Below are 20,977 nucleotides of genomic sequence, written 5' to 3'. Positions count from 1 at the left end.
CCACAGAAAATGGTTTATGAGTTTATACTCTTGCCATAATTTGAATGTGGCTGTTATGTGAACTTAGTCTCTCTGTGCCTTAATTTCTTTGACAGTAAAGTAGATAAAGTATCTGCGCAATGCAGTTACAAGTATTGTAAAATATTACAAAATATCTAGGCTAATTGTGTACACCTTTAACATTGTCTGTATGTCCTAGATTGTCAAGATTATGGAGTAAACAACTAATTAGATCCTGAGAAAATTAAAACAAGTTTCCATTCTTCTTTTATTGTTTTGGGGAGTACTGAGTTTCAATTCTTCACGTCAGGGCCTCCTGCTTACTAGGTCCTTAAAACTTGAACTGTACTCCCAGCCCTTTTTGCTTTAGTTTTTATTTTCAGATAGAAACGGGATTATAGATGCTAGCTAGCATGCCCTTTTAGTGTTTGAGCCAAGGTCTAACTACATTTTTGCTTGGACTGGTTTTGAATCTTTGCCTATCTTAATCTTCCAAGAAGTTGGTATTACAGATTTGAGCCACAGAATTGTGGCCTCATTTTTTAAATAAGTTTTTTATTGTGAAAATACTGTACAGAGGGGTTACAATCACACGAGCAAGGTAATGAGTACATTTCTTATCAAGCATTGTTGCCTCCTCCTTTGTTTTTCCCCTACCATCCCTTCCCTCCCACTTCCACAACTATATCCCCCGCTCTTGCCTAAACTGTAAAGTTCATTTTTTCACAGTGTCTTGTACATTTTATTGTTACAATGGGTCAACCTGTATCCCTATTTAAACAATTTGTTTTTTCCCTTCCATTCTCCAAATTATACCAACATTAAATATAAAAGAATCATGTGGTACCTTATAAATACGTTAGAAACAATAGCAAGAAAGAAAAAAAAAAACACTTGTGTCCTTATCTTGGGGTGCATTTCACTTAACATCATCTTACCTGACCTTTTCTGGTTGTCTCAGATATATACTAGTTATTTCAAATAAGGGAAACCATGGGGACCTATATTTCTTTGGGCCTGGCTTACTTCACTTAATATAATTTTTTCCAAGTCTTTCCATTTCCTAACAAATGGGACAATGCATTCTTTCTGATGGAGGCATAGAATTCCATTGTGTATATATATCACATTCTCTTGATCCATTCATCTACTGAGGGGCATCTGGGTTGGTTCCATATCTTAGCTATTGTAAATAATGCTGCAATAAACATAGTTGTGCTGGTAGCTTTAGTATGGCCTTGGTTGTGATCATTTGGGTAAATGCCCCAAAGTGGGATTGCTGGGTCATAGGGGAGCTCTATGTGGAGTCTTTTGAGGAACCTCCAAACTACTTTCAAAGGTGGTTGAACAAATTTACACTCCCACCAGCAATGCAGTAGTGTTCCTTTCTGTCCACATCCCCTCCAGCATCTGTTGTTATTAGAGTTCTTGATTATAGACATTCTAACTGGGGTGAGGTGGTATCTCAATGTTGTTTTGATTTTCATCTCTTTTATGCTTAGAGAGGTTGAGCATTTCTTCATGTGTTTATTGGCCATTCTTCTTTCCTCTTCAGAGAAGTTTCTCTGTAAATCTTTAGCCCACTTGTTTGTTGGGCGGTTGTTTCTTTGAGGATTGTTGTTGGGGGATTTAATTTTTGAGTTCCAGGTATATTTTAGATATGAGACCCTTGTCTGTTGTATGGCTAGTGAAGATATTCTCCCAATCTGTGGGCTTTCTATTGATCTTGCTAGCTATGTCCATTGCCATGCAGAAGCTCTGCAACTTCATGCAATCCTATTTGTCCAATCTTTCTTTGATTTGTTGTGTTTCTGGGTCTCTATTAAGAAAATTTCTTCCTGTGCCAAGGAGACCTAAGGTTTCTCCTATTCCATCCTGTAATGTTTTCAGGGTGCCTGCTTTGACTCCGAGGTCTTTGATCCATTTGGAGTTGATTCTGGTACAGGGTGGTATATAAGGATCTAGCTTTAGTTTTCTACAAGTGACTAACCAATTTTGCCAGCACCATTTACTGAAGAGGCTGTCTTTCTTCCATTCTTTTTTTTTTTTTAGCTTCCTTATCAAAGATAAGGGGGCTATATGTCTGTGGGTTCATTTCTGGGTTTTCAATTCTATTCCATTGGTCCTGAGGTCTGTTCTTGTGCCAGTAACAAGCTGTTTTGATTACTATGGCTTTATAGTAGAGTTTGAAATTTGGTATTGATAGGCCTCCAGCACTGTTCTTTCTGTTAAGGATCGTTTTTGCTATTGGGGTCTTTTATTATTCCATATGAATTTTTGGATTGCCTCTTCTATTTCCTTGAAGAATGAGGTTGGAATATTGATAGGTATCACATTGAATTTGTACATAGTCGTGGCCTCATTTTTAACTATGGCTTTGATCTTCTTTCCTTCCTTCCTTAAAAAAATTAGCATTTACTAGTTGTACATTGTGACTTCCACAGTGGCATATAATGTATCCTGATTAAGGTTATCACTTCCATCAACCTTCCTCATCCCCCTCAAATCATTTCTTGAAACAATTTCAGTGGGTTTCATTGTTCTATTTTCAATCATGTATATCAAATATTTCAGCTTTGTTCACCCTCATTCATTCTGTTAGTCTTCCCCACCCCCACTGATGCCTTCTCATTAATAGAGCTGTTTTACTTTCCTTCAATATACTTTACAGGTTTTAATTTATATTAATTATTAAGTGTGTTTCATCACAATAGTTCATATATGTGAATGTATAAATTAATTTTCTCTTACTTTCTCTTTCCCATATTCCCCACTTGCCAATTAGTGAGTTTATGTCATTTTCATACACAATATACAAACGTCTTTTGATATTATCCTTTCTCCATGATTTGTAATCATCATTCATTATGCAGATCAAGTCTACTTACAATTGAAGAAATGTAGACCCATTTCACCTTTTTTTTTTTTTTGGTGGTTGTGGGGCTTGAACTCTGGGCGTGGGTGCTGTCCCTGAGCTCTTCAGCTCAAGGCGAGCGCTCTACCACTTGAGCCACAGAGCCACTTCTGGTTTTCTGGTGGTTAATTAGAGATAAGAGTCTCACGAACTTTCCTGTCCGGACTGGCTTTGAACCACAATCCTCAGATCTCAACCTCCTGAGTAGCTAGGATTATAGGAGTGAGCCTTTGGCACCCGGTCTTCAATTCTGAATTTTAGCTATTGAGAATAGAGCTCAAATAAACATGGATATGTAAGTATCTTCTTTGTATGTTGGTTTGCACAGTTTTGGATATATGCCAAAGGGTGATATCACAGGGTCACAATGTACATTCATCTTAAGTTTTTTGAGGAAGCTCCATACTGAGTTGCATACTTGTTGCACAAGTTTACATTCTTACCAGCAATGTATCAAGGTTCCTTTTCCCCTACATCCTAACATCTGTTATTATTTGATGATTGCGAATCTGGGTGAGGTGGAATCTTGGTGAGTGTAGTTTTGATTTGCATTTTCTTTATAACTGAGGACCTTGAATATTTACTTATGTATCTGATGGCCATTTGGATTATTCTTCCTAAAATTATCTGTTCAATTCATTTGTCTATTTACTAGATGGGTTATTTCTACCTTTATTGTTTAATGTTTTGCTCTTTGTATATTCTGGATATTAATCTTTTAGCCAGTGAATATCTAGTGAAGATATTCTCCCATTCTGTGGGTTGTTTCTGGATTCCAATAATTGTTTCTTTTGCTGTACAGAAGCGTTTTAATTTCGTGTGCTCCCATTTGTCAACTCTTACTGATATTTTTCTGGCAACCAGGGTCTTTTTCAGAAAAATAATTACCCATTCGTCAATTTTCCAGAGTTTTCCCTATATTTTTCTGCAGTACCTACAAATTTTTAGGATTATTAGGATATTTTCTCCATTTGAAGTTGGGTTTTATAGTAGGCAGGGGATTTAGTTTCAGTCTCCTGCATATTGGTAATCAGTTTTCCCAGTACTGTTTATTGAAGAGGCTATCTTTTCTCCAGTGTATGCTTTGGTTCCTTTGTCAAAAATTACTGGAGCTGTGTGATTTTATTTCTGTATCATCTGTTCAATTTGGTTGTTGTTTCTGTTTTGTGTCAGTATCATGCTATTTAGTTACAGAAGTCTGGTATTGTGATACCTACAGCATTGCTCCTTTTGCTCAGACTTACTTTTGCTATTTGGACTCTTATGCTTCCATGTGGATTTTAGGATTAATATTTAAATTTTTATAAAAAAGATTTTTTGGATTGTGCTAGGCATTGAATTACATTTGTGATTTACTTTCAGTAATATGTCCGTTTTCATGTTATTAATTCTACCAATCCATAAACATAGGAGATATTTCTGTCTTCTGATGTCTTCTTCAATATCTTTCTTCAAGAAACTTTTCTTCAAGTTTTCATTGTAAAAGTCTTTTACTTCATTGGTGCATTTATACCTAGTTTTGTTTCTTTTGTGGCTAATGTAATGGAATTGTTTTCCTAGTTTCTTTCTAAACTTGCTTTTGCTGGGATTATTTGGCATTCTCCTCTATTTGGATCCTTTCTATTTATTTCTCTTGTTTTATTGCTCTAGCTAAGAATTCTAGTACTCTGAAGTAAGAATGATGAGAGTAGATATTTGATTTGATTTTAGTTTGTTTCCTTCAGTCTTCTTTAACAAAATAATTTCCATACTCATTTCAGCATTTTCTCTATTTTGTTTTTGAAATCACTTAATATAGCTCCTCAATGGATAATTCCTGGTATCAATCTCAAATTTAGTTATGTCTTTGAACATTTTGGTTTTCTTTTATGGTGTGTATATTTACCAAGGAATTTATTACTTAAAAGTATATTTGATGCACTAGTACTACCCAATATAGCAAAAACATCAACTAGAACAGCCCTCACTTTTGTCCCGTCAGGACTACAGACAGAGTCAGTTATCAAAACTTAGTATACTAGCTAGGAATGTAGACCTTTATGCTTATGAAAGTTATCCTACAACAAACAGGTAATGGTTGTGTAAACAGAAACTATATTAATATCATTCTTTATGATTAGCTCTAAGCACTATCTTTTAAAATTAAAAGGTGAAGTGTTTACAGGATAACTAATACCTTATAAAATAATTTTTTATTTTACTCTCTGAGAAGAACCTCTTCCTTTGCTGATCAAAAAGGAAAGATTTTCCCATGTTGATCTTTTTCTCATTGAACTTTACTTTCTCAGTATGAACAAGGTTTAAATTTGTATGCTTTTTATTACTGTTTACTTCTATATAAGCTAGTTCTAAATGTTGAAAAATCGATACACAGCATTCTTCTTTCCCACAGTTAATATTTCATATCCAAAAAGGTTTTACAATTATATTTCCACAGTTTTTTGCCATTCAAAGAATATCCCTAAAGTTAAGTCTGAATAGTCTTTAATAGTCTCTCTTCCTTTGTTTAAAAAAACCTATATCCTCATACATTTTATTTTTCTTGAAACTTCCAGTTTAGTCTTTCCTGTCTGTCCTCTAGGTCTACTTCACAAGGATAATCTTTGGCCAGGATGGTACTGCCCCCATGTGGGAAGTCACTGTTTTCCCTGATTTTTAAAGTAATTAAAGATTATTCTTTTTAACTAGTGCCTTTTGTGTATGAGAATTTTTTTGTTTTCTCATGTAATTGTTTCTTTAAACTTCTTGCTTTTGACTTTTGCAAGAAGGCCAATGGTATATGAAATTTATGTGCTTATACACACATACATGCTAATTTAGAGACTTAATTTTATTTTCCACCTATATAAGCAATTTTCTTAGTTCTACAAACTGACTTACTCCTAAACTGAGATGCTAAGCCATCTCTGCCACATATAAATTTTCAGCTTGTTTTCATTCTGTGATTATCAGCCCTCAGGCTTATCCTCTTAGTTTGACAGTAAGTGTTGTTATCTATTATTTTAATTGGAACTGCTACAGCAATTTACTACGCAATTATGTAGCTCAAAATAACAAACATTTGATTTTTAACAGTTCTGGAAACTAAAAACAGGAAATCAAAGTGTCAGGAGTTTGTGAGCAGGCTCTAGGCTCTTTCTTTGTTAATTCTAGCTTCTGGCCACTCCAAGTGGATCCTTACTTGTTACTTCAAAGCACAACAGAAGTTGTCATCTATGTCATCATCTTCCCATGGATTTCCTTCCTGTCTCTGTGATTTTTTTAGTCTCTGATTAGGATCATTCTATGCCTTTTTAGATCTATGATGTTCTCATTTTGAGATTTTTGGTTATATCTGCAAAGACACTTTTACAAACAAGAATATGTTTACAGATTCCTGGATTAGCTACATTTTTAATGGGCTCACTTTTTTCTTCAGCCCAGTGCAACTAGGATGATTTCAGTTGCATTCGGGCTCTTGGTAACATCCCCTGATCTTTTCATACTGAGATTTTTATTTAAGTTGTTTAAAATCTACAAACTTGTGTAGAAATAATTCACTTCTTTATTTAGACTTCTTTCATGTAGTTTAATAAAACTTTACATTAAAAAATCTTACCTTTAATCAGTTATAATCAGTGATATTTTTGTCATTGCTATTAATCCTTATTATTATATTTTAGGTACATATTCTTTTTGAATTTCTGGTCATTTCTGTCTTTTCAATCTCCTGCCCTTTTGGAACTTGTTATTTTTAGCTCTGTTCTGGATTTTCGGGCTAGTGGATTCTTTCCTTTGCTGAGATATAGTGCCTTTGAGAAGGATCAATCAGTGGCAGCTTTATTCCCCACATGACACTTGGTGATGTCTGGAGACTTGTTTCTCCATCACACTGAGGAGTGGAATGAATGACATGTAATGAACATGGGCCAAGGACACTGCTAAGCACACTGAAATTCAGTCAAACAGCCTCCTCGCTCTCAGCAAAGAATTATCTTAGTCAAAGTAATTATGGTCAGATATTCAGCTTCCTGGCTTTATTTTGTCTTATTTTGTCCATTATTTATCTTCCTTTGGCTGAGCTTAAAAGAAGTAAAATTTATTTTCTACTAAAGACATTTTTCTTCAAGGCTTATTTCTAATTTTACGTTTAACATTATTTTAATAAACTCTTCAAAAACAAAGAATATATGGACTGTTATTTGGAACTCCAGTTCTTACATATCTGTGTATTCAAATTTTATTATTTTACAATTTCTAGAATTGGTACTCCTAGAATATTATCTCATATCTATGAATACTTTATTTCCTCTTTTCATAAATATTTGATATTATACTTCATCTTTATTGAAGGAAAACAAATAAAATTAGTAGAAATCTGTGCATATTAAGCACATGAGAATTTTCTGGTTGGTTCTGATTTTTTGTTGTTGTTGTTGTTGGTCCTGGGGCCTGAACTCTGGGCCTGGGTACTGTTCCTCTGCTCTTCAGCTCAAGGCTAGAGCCACAGTGCCACCTCTGGCTTTTTCTGCTTAAGTAGTGTTGAGGAATCTAACCCAGGGCCTCATGCACGCAAGGCAAGCACTCTAGCACGAACTACCTTCCCAGCCCCTGGTTCTGTCTTTTTTTTTTTTTTTTATGATGACAATAACTTACTGTTGTGTGTTTAAGCATCAGAAACCACAAGGCTAAAAAATTCTCCAAAATGTAGAAAGTATCTCATAATATTTCAATTTTAGCTACTATTTCCTCTTCTCTTTTACTTTTTTTTGCAGCTATTTTCTTACTTTCTAAAAGATTCTTTCCACTCCAATACTCACTTTCATGGGTATTGAGATATTTCACTTTAAATCATAGTCTATCCAACTATATTTCCACTAATTAACCATCAAGGCTTCAGTTAATTTGTTTATGTAACTATTTAGCAAATATTTAAAGAATTTCATAGTCTAGAATTCTGTCAAATACTGGGCATTATACAAAGTATAAGGTATTGGCCATGTATTGATTTGGTAGTACTGGGGTTTGGACTCAAGGCCTTATGCTTGTTAGGCAGTTGCTCTTATCAAGTCATATCTCCAGCTCTGTTTCTAAGCTTTTGTGCTCAAGGCTAGTACACTTGAGCCACAGCTCCACTTCATTCTGCTAGTTATTTTCTTCCTTTCTTCCTGTCTTCCTGGGCATGCAAGCCATCCACTTATGTTATATTTCCTGTTCTAGCAAGGACAATGGCCATGAGACATTGAACCCAGCACTCGGTCAAGAAGGGTTCTCACTTTTCTGCTTGGGCTTGTCTTGAGCTGTTGTCTTGCTAATCTCAGTTCCTGAAGTCCTTAGGATAACACAAGTGAGTCACTGTCTTCTGGTTAGAAAATGTTTCATGTTTTATTTGTGGCAAAAATAAGCAGTGAACAATATTTAACAATTTATAAACATTTGAAATTATTGATAGCTTCAATCATGGTCCTTTAGCATCTTTCTCTGCTCTGCAGCCCCCAACTGAAATCCCACAGTCAGATCTGTGGTAGGATTTATTTTAAAACTGGATATATAATTTGACAATACCCCAGGGTCTTGATAGAGATATAAATAGAGGTAAGAATGATTTAAAGGGTGGCAGTGACCAAGATGAATTGTCCTTATAGATTAACATCTTGAATTGAAACAACTACCTGAAGATAATAAAAAATAAAATTAAAACAAAAATAGATAAGCAAACTAAAATTACTACTATAACATTTAAAAACAAGTTTTTATACTGAGGACTGCTGATTTAATTAAGCTAATGCATAAAGTATATCTATTTAATTTGATACAATGCAGAAAAGATTTGTTGAGTACCAAGTCCAAGACCAGCAGTATATGAGACACTATTCTGATACAGCCTGGTCTCCTTTTTCTTTCCAGGAACATTAGGTAAAGGATTTCACTCCTACTAACCCTCACTACTTCAAAACTATAAAATTTTGCTTGTTTACATAAAAATAAAATAATATAAATAGGGCTTCTGGTAGTTTTTCACTTATCTGATATATTGGCTTTACTTTGGAAATAAATGTGTAGAATAATCCAAAATGTTCATACTCAAAATGATAAAACAATGGTTATAGCTGGATGATTTTCAAAAAGACTGGGAAATTTCCATGACACCCATCTTCTACATGTAGCACTTTCAGCATGAAAAGCCTACAACTCTTGGCTGTAGGCTTTTCTAACCTCTTTTTTTCAGTAATAGCGTCTTTTTTTTTTTTTTTGTCGGTCGTGGGGCTTGAACTCTGGCCCTGGGCGCTGTCCCTCAGCTCTTCAGCTCAAGGCGAGCGCTCTACCACTTGAGCTACAGCCCCACTTCCAGTAATAGTGTCTTTATGCTCTGGCACTACAACAAAGTTTAAGGAATTATTCTTAAGATTGCTTTTTTTTTTCTATTTCAAGGAAATAAGCCTTGGAGATGTAAAACATTAACTTCAAAACCTTTTTTTTTCCACTGAATTTTATTGGCTCCTTTCTAGCTGCTAGCTAAACCTCATTTGAAAAGTGAGACTATGTGATTACAAATCTTCTCCAAAAATATAGACACTGAAATAGAGGCTTAACACAGCATCTGCTAGCTCCAATCAGTTTATTCCTATATCGGTTACATTCCAAGAAATAGGAGGTGACTTAAAATTGAATGGATTATCAATCAAAGCCTGTTAAGATTTTTGTAATAAGGAAATGGAAAGAGCAGAAAAAAGCAGAGAAGAACCTAAACATAAATGTGGTTTCAAAAGCACATCCTCAGCTTGATTTCTCTGGGGAAATCTGAGGCCTAGATTTCATCACACGTGTGGTTTTGAAGAAGTCAGAGGGTTGGGCTGTTTGTCTTATACCAAAAAGGACTGTCCAGGGAAGGTGGAGCAGAACTTCCCAGACTTCACTGGGTGAGGTACTCAGGTCAGGCAAGGACAAGCCACAGGAGAGATGTCTTACCTTTATGTTGTAGATGTAGCTAATAGCTATTTTACGTTTACATTTTCCTAGGTTATTAACTGAAATAGCAAAACACAATTTTCTGTAATTATCCTCAAGTAGATGTTTGAAGAAGCAATCCTATTATTTAGTTGATTAAGTTCAGGATACGTGGCATCTCTCTGCAACCATGCAGATGAAACTGAGCCACCTTGTGGAATGGGAATGGGAAGACAGGGAGTGGGAGAAGGGGTCAAGTTTAGTTCCATTTTTACAATATGGTTGAAACTGTGCCAGGCTTGTACATTCAGTATTCTACTTAACCTTCCCTCCTGGATCTCTCACAGTTACCTTTCAAAATTACCGTGTCTCCAGCTCATTGTTGAAAATTGTTCCCTCTCCCATTCTCATATCCTTATTCTTTTCCCACTCAATGAATTATATCGCTGCTCAGCTCTTGCTAGCCAAGATAATGCCCACCTACATTTTCTTGATTTTCACATCTCCAGGTCTAACCATTTACAACTTACTGTCTCTCTGCAAGACCTGTTAGTGTCTTCTCTCAGGTGAGCAATGTACAGTTCCCACTGTTTCCACGCCAGAAGCCATGTAACATCTACACAGCAGCCAGAATGACCTTCAAAACCACAATGTTAACCTTTTACTCCAAAATTTTAGGATAAAATCCAAGTTCCTTAACAAAGTCTCACAAAGACATGCTTTGGCTCAAATGACTCCTCCGACTCTACCCTCTCCTCCATGTTCACTCTAGTCTACCCACATTATTAGCCTTCCTTTGGATGCCTTGTACTTTCTGTCTCTTCAAAGTGGAGAGTGCTTTCTACTTTCTGTGGTTGACTCTCATCCTTCAAGTTTCACTTAAGCATGGTCTACTTAGGAAAGTCTTCTCTTTTCTGCTTCCTCAGCTACCAACCTATATTACATTAACAATTGTTTTTATAGTAGATGTCTTTGTGTTTCTTACTATTTTGAGTCAAAGGCTTGCACCATTTTTGTTCAATACTTCTTATCCACAAAAAAATAAATACTCCTTTCCACGTATCTATGATAGTGCCTCAAACTCAGAAGACTCCAAACTGATTGCGTTGATAGAATGAACAATTGACAGGAAAGGAGGCAGGTATACTGAGAGTCATGAAGAAGACAAATGCTAGTTTTCAGTGTTAAGATTAAACATAGCTGGAGAACTAATCAAACATTGAATAAAATGTTATATACTTAATTTGTACAAGACTATCTGCACACCAAGGGTAGTACAGTCTTTTTCTTAGAGGAAGTTATGATCTTGTTTATGTATGGAAGTTTATACAGGGAAAAGAAAAAGAAAAAATAAGTAACAACACAATGGGACAATATAAGAGCTGCCACCGTTCCGCCTTAATTATCAAAATATATGACTAGAAAGATCAGTATTTTCATTGATCAGAGGTGGAAAATCCCTGTGAGTTAGCCGGAAGCTTTTTTGAAGAGGTAAATGAAATGAAATCAGTGTTGTTGTTGCATTGGTCCTCTGCTGGAACATATTCTTCTTACCGTAGCAGGAAGTACACAGAACAGGCCTGACTTACTTTCATGGGTGGAACCCCAAAGGAATTCCCTAGCAGGGAACCTCTAGCTGGCTTCCTGTCACTACTAATCTTTATTCAGGACTTAATCTTCTTGCAGTACCCAACCAAAGGGAAACTGCAAGCTCAAGCCTGCAAAAAAAGCAACAGGGTAGGTATCAGTCTATTTAGTCAGAGTCACATCTTTTGATTTGCTTTAATGTTGGAGTTCAAACAAAGGACTAGGGCATTATTTTAAGGTAAATGAATAATTTTATTGTTATCTCATACTTTTTTAATGCAATAATTACTAGAAAAATTATTCTTAGGTTTGGATCATACAAAAGAAAAGAAGACTAAATTATATTTCTGAGGTCCTGGTAGAAAAAGACAAATAGCAGTTAACATTCTCCAAAAAATGTTTACAGCACTGATTACATGCCTAAATAAGAAATTTCCCTTATCTCTCATTAAACTTTGAAGCAGAAAAGAAAAATAACCTATTAAGAAGTAGTCTTTCAGGAGGTATAGATTCAGGGACAAAGAATTTTCTTCCTGCTTTTTTTTTTTTTGTGATACTAAAGAGCAAACCCAGGGCCCTGCACATGGTAGGCAAGTAGTCTTCTACTGAGCTACATACCTCATTCACTCAAAACATGTATTTGGTTGATAATAGGTCTTGGGATCTCGGCTGCGCTGTCCATGAGCGCTCCTACACTCTACCACTTTAAGCCACAGGGCCACTTCCAGTTTTCTAATAGTTAACTGGAGATAACAGTCTGAAGTATTTTCTGGCCCAGGCTGGTTCTGAACTGCCTCATGTCAGCCTCATAAGTAGCTAGGATTACAGGCATGAGCCACCGGCATCCAGCATTGAGTTGTTCTTTAGGAGCTTTGCTTACTTAGGGTATTCCCACTCATTAACAATGCTCCTTTACTTGATCAAAGTTTAGTTAAGCTTCTGAATCCTCTACTAGGCTCATCTGTGCAATTCAACGCTAGCACAAAACAGTGCTGTTGATTTATCAAGAATCCCGTCTCTGATATGTGATCATCCTCTGTAGGTGTGCTGGCCCCTCTTTCTTCCTTTCCCCAGGTGACATATGATCTTCTTGTTAAGTGGGTTTAACTAGAATCACTCCCTTAACCTATTGTTTTTCTTTTGTAATTTTAAATCCACAGACCCTCCACCCTGTTCCTTGTCTACAAATTCTCACTTGCCCATTCTTTGTTAAAAGTTAAGCCCTATTTCTCTGCACTGCAGTGCTGATCTATGACAATGATCCTGAATTAGTCTTCCTTATCAGGCTTTAACAAGAGGCATTGAGTAATTTTTCTTTCATACCCTAATTCCCAACATTTTTTCAAGTATATCAGACACTGTGTGTTGTCAATGTCACTCAACGTGGTTAGCGTGGGATCTAAAGCCAGGTAGCCCAGGCTCATGTCCCAGAACTACTTCTTGTGCCACCTTAGACAAGTTTAAGCCTCAGTTTCTTCACTTGAAATGGAGCTGGTGAGACTAGTATTTTCCTCCCAATACCCTGTGAAGTTCAAATGAAGTTCAATGCCCATCATGGGTTCATGTCCCAGAACTACTTCTTGTGCCACCTTAGACAAGTTTAAGCATCTAAGCCTCAGTTTCTTCACTTAAATGGAACTGATGAGACTAGTATTTTCCTCCAAATACCTTGTAAAGTTCAAATGATGTTCAATGCCCATCATGAGAATAGACTTAATGCATGTAAACTAATATGTATAGCTAATGGTCACATTATTACCGTACCAGAAGCTATCCATGTTTAGAGGTCAATGCTGTAGAAGTATTGATCTCATGATGTTTCTCTTTGAATAGAATCTTTTTTTTTTATAATTTAGTATGATATGTTCCTTATCTTTACAGTAAGTATATCAACAGTTAAAATTTTCAATGACGTTTACCTATGAGGCTGAGATAATTGAAATTTAGCTTCCTTGAAAGACAGAAGTGAGCTTAGTGAAATCCCAAATCTTATGACTCAAATCTGACACCAGCCTATGGAATAATCATCACTGTGGTATCACTCCTACGTTTTTCAGTCTCCCACAGCCTACATTAGCATGTGGCAACATAATTTCAGGTAAAGCAATGTGCTACCATCTCCTTCCTTTTATAGAATTGTTGATTCTTAATTCAAGTGCCCAGATTATTCATCACTCATGCATTGTTTCCCCTAGCTTGAACAATGTATGGAGCAATGGAGACACAAAAATGAACCAGACACACTCATAGAGGGAGACACTATTATGTATCACTATGATATCTGTAGTAGAATCATAAGATGCCAGGGTGGCTTAAATAAAGGAGTGTTCAGACAAGCTTTAAGGAGTATAAATCAAAGCTAACTTATTTACCATTGGAGTATCACTGATTTTTGCTGCTAAACTTTCTAAATTTACAGCTAGTTTGGGTTGATAGTCTGTATCTTTTTTCCATCCTCTTCCTATTTGGTGTACATCTTGAGGATAAACTGCCATACCATTACAGAGCATGTTTAGGTGAAAGCTGGATTGAAAGGGAATAAAGAGAGAGAGAGAGACCTTCCCCACTCCCGTCACATCTATAGATCTTAGAAGCTGAAGTAACACATGGAATAAATTTGTCTCATGTCAACAGGCCAGAATGTCATAGCTGATGGAAGAAAACACATCTCCACTTCGCAGTGCCAGTGGAGGCAATAGATTTTATACCAGGAAATGACTAACTATTTCTGTAGCTGTCCTTTCAGTTGGAATTTTAAAAACAATTGCCAGAGATGGTGGTTAAAATATGAAGCAATCTCCAGCCTATAAGTTAGGTTTGTGACAAATTATTAAACATAAAATATGACCTGGATATTTGGACAATGGTTTCATTCAATTATGAGTGGGAAAATATAGCAACCTTTTTGTTGATACTGTTACTTTTGAGAAAGGGCACTACCCTAATGGAAATCAAGAAAGGAGCTATAATTTCAAAGAAACTTTCGAACTCTGTTATGATTTCTAAATAGGTACATTTGATTTTCCTTGTTGTAAATGTTCTTTGTACTTTCCCATAGTAAATATCTTTCTTCAAGGAAAGTGGTTTATCATCTTATACAGTTTTTTTGTTTATATTTCTCTGCATTATTCTTGTTAGTGAGTTTGCACTGAAGCCTGCTCAAATTGTGTCTTAAGGAAAACTTCCATACAACTTCTTATAAATAAACACAATAAAAATACAAAGCAACAAGAGATGGGAGGGCTTTTAAGGTAAGAGCAGAGTAAGGCAGGGACCAATGAAGGGATGAGGTTGCTTGAACTGAAGGAGACATTAGTTTGGAAGTGGGAGAATAACTACCCAGTGTTTTAGTTTAGAGCTAATGTCAGCTGCTAATATTGAGAGGGAACATCTGAGGGGAGAAAAGACAGGGCAGAAATGCATAAACATGACTTTTTGATCAACTGACTTTATACTATATAATGGGATTGAAGCAAGAGAAGTGATTTTAATATGCAGAAGGTAAAATTTACTCAACATTGTCACTAGTTGAAGGGAGTCAGGAGGAGGAAAAATTCCCATGGGAGGGATGCAGTATTTCCTGTTCCCAGAGGCTGCAGAAAATGTGGAGCAAGTCTTGCTATGGAAATGAACCTTATAAAAACTTATGTGGACTTATGTGATTCTGACTTCTGGGTCTCAGTCCAGCATTGCTTTGACTCAAAGCTGGTGCCTTCACAATCAACCGGGCTCTCCTTAGGGAAGCAAAACCTTTAGGGAATCAGCTCTCTGAACATCCAAAATCCTTCACAGGTCTGGCTGGAAAACTTAGAGAATGAAATGATGTAACAAGTGGTAAAACTGTTACTAACTCTATACCCGGTGTGAAATTCTCCACATCATAGAGAGATGACTAAATGATGATGTCAGAGTTACAGGAAAGAAGTTGTTAGAAGTTATGTCAAATGGTCTAATAATAGCATAATCATTTAAGGAAGCAACAGCTAGCTATGCATAATGACCCATGTTGGTAATTCCAGCTACTCAGTAACTGGAGGCAGGAACAACATGAGTTTGAAATGGGCCAGGAAGACCTTATTTCAATAACAAAATTTAAAAAGGAATTGCAGAAGAAACTAAAATAGTACACTATTTTCCTAGATTTAATACTTAGCAGGCACACACACACACACACACACACACACACACAAAACCAACGATACTACTAACAGCAATGGACTAGATGTCTCACTCTGGAATGAGGACAGCAAACAGTATAGACTTTCTTAGAAATGAGGATGCTGCCTTAAAAAACAATATGCACTCTAAAGTTCTCCACTGCAGGATAGAACTCAATGCTAAGCTCCCTTCTTTGACTGGCACATTTAGGTGATGGCCCTAGACTTGGGTGCTTGCTGCCCAGGGAAGTACAGGCTGGATTGGGGGTGAGGAAGGGAGAGGCTTGTGGAACAAATGAAAAACTTCCTGGTCCAGAGGCTGCAAAACTTGTTCCTGCCTGCAATGGCTCCTGGTACACAAAGAAGGGAAGCTTCTCAAGTCAAAGCAGTCTAGAATTAGAGATCTGAGCAGTGACAGCACTCACCCTCAGCCAACATTTAGCATCAGCTTTATACACTAGGAACTACAAGAGACCCAAGCTAGTTTTCCTCTACCCAAATGCTGCTGGATGACAGATCTGGTACCCTGAGTATCTGGGTAAATATGTGGCTGCTTTTCTAGGCAGTCCAGTGGTGAAAAACCGCAACTCAACTCTGCCACTGCAACTGTCTGACTCCTGAGTAGATAACCAGATGATGATTAGGGAAAAATCAAACACTGCAAGAACACAAAATGATATGTGCTAGATAGCATACAATAATACCTCTGAAGGCTCATAGTCTCAATTCTCTAATCGAATCAGACTGACATATGTTAAACTCTAAGACCAAGTCAAGCACTGGTGGCTTACACTTGAGATCCTAGCTATTTAAGAGAGTAAGAGCTCAGGATCTCAGTTTGAAACCAGCTTGGGCAAGAAAGTCCTCAAGATTGTAAGTTTTTATTAATCAACCAAAAAGCCATAAGTGGATCTATGACTCAAGTGGTAGAGTGCTAGCTTTAAACAAAGTAAGTTCAGGGACAGTGCCCAGGCTGAGTTCAAGCACCAGGATCAGCAATAAGCAAACAAACAAATAACATCATTGCTTAGAAGAAATGTACTTTACTGGCAAAGAGACAAAGGTTAAAGTAAAAAGATAGCAAATGGAGTCTAAAGCAAAGGGTAGAAACTGCATTCATATATGAGAGAGAAGACCTCAAACAAAAATTAGTAGAAGAGACAAAGATCACTTTATAAAGAAAACAATCCAATAAGAAGTGATGACCATAAACATTTGTATAGTGGATATCAGTGCAATCTGATACAGACAACATTTCTGAACATTATAGATACCCATATAATAATAGCAGTGATAGAAATAACTCACTCCTGCCAACAGACAGATCATCCAGACAAAAATCCAACAAAAAGCTTCAGAATTAAGTGACACTGTAGCTCAAATGGGCTTTACAGACAAAATCAAATGAAAATGGAAATATAACTTACCAGAGCTATATTCTATCTACATTAAAAATCAGAATGCTTTCAAAGTAAGCTAATCATACCTCAGAGTATTAGAAAAATAAGAAAAATCCAAACTCAGAGCAGTAAATAGGAATAAGTAATATCAGTTTAGAAAACAATGAAATGAATAATAAAGGAACAATAAAAAAAATCAAATAGTAGAAAGATGAAGCTTAACAAATCCTTAGTGAAACTCACCAAAAGAAAGGAGAGAAGTTGCATGAATAAAATTGGGGACCTAAATAGTATAAAAAGAGCAATATTTTAATTCATTTGATAATAATTAAAATTAATGTAATCAATGATTTGTTAGAGACCAGATAAGGCATGAGATATGTAATATAATATGACCTAACTATCAATTCATAAATAAACATTATGAGTCAGGCATTGCCAATACCCCCATTTGACAAAGGTATAGGAATTTTAAACAGTTTAGTTCAGATTGTTCAGTTCTATAAGGATTAGCACTCAGGGTTAGTCCTTCTACTGTGAAAAGTGGGGAATCAACTGAAAACCTTGTCTCTAGGTAAATGAAAGAATGACATTTTTCTTAAGACTAATTCTTTTATTTCTATCAGATGTCTAGAATATTTCGACGTTCTTCTGGAGGAGGTCGATACATCAAATCTCATGTTATCAAATTAAGGTATGTAGACTTGATGCGTAACTTCAAAATTGTTGAATGGAGTATTTGATTAATGTGATTGCTCAATTACACTGAGAAAATCTTAGTAGCAAAAGGATTTCATGTATTTTAAGCAATGCAGATTCTATTTTTTCATCTTTTTCCTATCACAATTGGAAAGAGGTAAAGAGCACATGAGACATGACATGCTCCTGGAAAAACACCCCAAGAAGGACAAGAAATGAGATACTGCTGCTGACACCATCTGCCCCTTATGCATGAAACTAAGAACAAATTTGGTCATTTTTATGTTTCTCATTTTTATTACATTTTTAATTTAATTTATTTCATTATAAAGGTGATGTATAGAGGGGTTACAGTTATATAAGCAAGCTAAAGAGTACATTTCTTATCAAATAGTGTTACCCCCTCCCTCATTTTCTCCCACTTTCCCTTCCCCAAGACTCCTATCCCCCAATTTGTATAGTTCATTTCCAACATAGTGTCTTGTGAGTATCCTTTGACTTACCATTTTGTTTTTCCCCTTTCCTTCCCCAAATCAGATAAATGTGTGTACAAGAAACAGGGTACCAGAACCAAATACAGTGGCAACAGGGGATAAATCAAAGAAATTAAAAAAAAAAAAAAAGAGAAAAGAAATAACTTCACATAGTACATTAAAAGACCCTCTTGTTTCCATATCTTGGAGTTTATTTCATTTAGCATCATCTTATATGGTCATATGTACATAGCTATTGAGCTATTGTGATCCTCTGCTAGGACAATATTGAACACATACTAATTATTGAAAATGAGGGAAACCATGGACCCTATGTTTTGAGCCTGGCTCACTTCACTTGATATTATTTTCTCCAAGTCTTTCTATTTCCTTACAAATAGGGTGATGTCATTCTTTATCCTTTCATCTACTGAAGGACATCTGGTTTGGTTTCATATCTTTGTTATGGTAAATAATGCTGCAATGGACATAGTTGTGCTGGTAGCTTTAGTGTGGACTTCTTTGTGATCATTTAACCTTCTCTTTAGTAAGGTTTTTTTTTACCGTAGTGTCAGTGCATTTTGTTATTATTTTAAATTATTCTTAACTTTAATTTTAGTGAAAATTAACATACATAAATCTGGAGTTATGGTTTGATATTAAGTTAAATACTAGAATACATTATGAGGATATTTCTTACATGATTTCTAAAAGTTCTTAATTTCATATATGTATATAATGTATATAATGTTTATGCTTTTGCTTTATTTTTTGTTGGTAAACAGTATAAATATGGTTAAATTATTAAGGGATTCATTTCTTTTCTTGCTTTCTTGCTGTTCCTTTTTCTGTTCCTTTATTTTCTTTGTCTTCTCTCTCCCTATTTTATTCCTTCCTTCCTTTTTTCATTTCTTTTTCTTTTGTCTTTGGAAATCATTCTCAAAAGTTGTTAGAAGCTTTCTGGCCCTACAAATCACAATATTACATTGTAAATTTTAATCACTGAACTAATGATCTTTTTATAAACTTCTCTTTCATTTACTAACCAAAGTATCAAACACTAAACTATTTGTGTTTTGTTACAATAAAGGCTATTTTATTTTCATAGCACAGAACTCATTGGACAGTTTTGCCAATCTCCCAGAGAGGCTAAAAGATGTATTCTATGTGCTCATAAAGCAAAGGTCTGTTCACTGGGTTTGGCAAACAAAGGTGTTATCTCTGCTGTGCACTCAGAAAAATAATGAGCTTGGTTATAAATTTTCTCAAAACACATTAAAAAGCAAATTCTTTAACTTCACAGAAAGCGTGATTTCATGATCATCTCCACCCAGCAAATAATCAAAGCAATGAGTTAAGAAAGGGCAGAGAATCTGATCATATTTAATAATATTTATTAAAATGAACTCCAGGAAATAGAAACAAGAGGTTTTTTTTTCTCTTTGTTGCTGTTTTGTTTTCTTTTCCTTTTGTCTTGTTAGTTTACAATAATGATAAGAAAGATTTTTTGTTTTTGTTTTTTTTTTAAAGAGGAAGGGCAGAGAATGGTCTTCTTTGGGAACTCTGGGCTTGGGTACCGTCCCTGAGCAATTCAGCTCAAGGCAAGGGCTCTACCATTTGAGCCTTAGCTCCACTTCTGGTTTTCTGATGGTTAATTGGAGATAAGCATCTCACAGACTTTCCTGCCGCTGTTGGCTTTGAACTATGATTCTCAGATCTCAGCCTCCTGAGGATTAGGATTACAGGCTTGAGCCACTGACACACTGCAGAAATATATCTTATACAGTATTTTTAGCATGTTGCCTTTATTTCTTCTACAGTGCTTCTAACTTTCCCAATTATTGAACATCCACTCTTATTCCTTTGGTCTAGAGATAATTTAAGGTATATCATCCATTATACTTCTTTAAACTTAATGAGTTGGATCAGTCATTGGCATGATTTGTCTACTGTTTTGCTCTTTAGTCCAGATGAAAAAGGTGTGAACATTCTATTAGTGCTCATGTTCCGGTACCCATCTACTGATAGTGTTGAGCGAATCAAGAAAAAGATAGAAAGGAATTTATATCAAAGTATGAAGATCAAACAGTTACCTTTGACTATAAATAAACCATCATTTACACTCACACGTAAGTCTGATTTTTATTTGCCATTTTTGTAAGTACCTCTGCTTGACTTTATTTTTCATTGGAATTTGGTTGATTCATTCTTTCATTTATGAATTTATACTAATACTACCAATTGATGTAGAACAAAACTAACAAACCAATTGATATAGAATAAAACTAACATACGTATTTACTATGAGGTAAAATTTGCTATTAGATTATTTCTCTTTTTTTAAACTAGGGCTTGTGAGAAAGCTTAAAATATTTTTTCCTATATGAGCTGAGATTGGATTCTTACTAAGCTCAATAAGATAGGTATAATTTTCACTATTTTATGGGCAAGAAAATTAAAAGACATTGCATGACCCAATCCCTTGGAGTAAGTAAATATAGGTATTGTAAACTATAGATGTCTTTACAGGTCAATTCTGGGAGTTACTTTTTTCTTTTTTTTTGGTTGGTCATGGGGCTTGAACTCTGGGCTTGGGCGCTGTCCCTGTGCTCTTCAGCTCAAGGCCAGCGTTCTACCACTTGAGCCACAGCGCCACTTCTGGCTTTTTTTTTTTGCTTATGTGGTGCCGAGGAATCGAACCCAGGACCTAATGCATGGGAAGCAAGCACTCTACCACTGAGCCAACTTCCTAGCTCCAAATCTCAGTTCTTAATAATGTCTCTACAACATGATCATATATCCTAAAAATAAAATATCTAT

General features: G+C 35.7%; 1 protein-coding gene across 1 annotated transcript in view; it reads left to right on the top strand.

Moving 5' to 3' along the window:
- Nucleotides 1-20,977, top strand: part of LOC122106683 (transmembrane protease serine 11F) — a 55,456-nt gene that overhangs the window by 26,696 nt on the left and 7,783 nt on the right. The window contains exons 4-5 of the mRNA XM_042678150.1: nucleotides 17,612-17,679; nucleotides 20,123-20,286. Of these exons, the coding sequence (XP_042534084.1) occupies nucleotides 17,612-17,679; nucleotides 20,123-20,286 (232 nt within the window). The remainder of the gene's footprint in view (nucleotides 1-17,611; nucleotides 17,680-20,122; nucleotides 20,287-20,977) is intronic.

Source organism: Dipodomys spectabilis, unplaced genomic scaffold (genome assembly GCF_019054845.1).
Source record: "Dipodomys spectabilis isolate Male_0828 unplaced genomic scaffold, ASM1905484v1 ptg000043l, whole genome shotgun sequence".
Classification (NCBI taxonomy): Eukaryota; Metazoa; Chordata; class Mammalia; order Rodentia; family Heteromyidae; genus Dipodomys; species Dipodomys spectabilis.
This window is presented reverse-complemented; position numbering and strand designations above follow the sequence as displayed.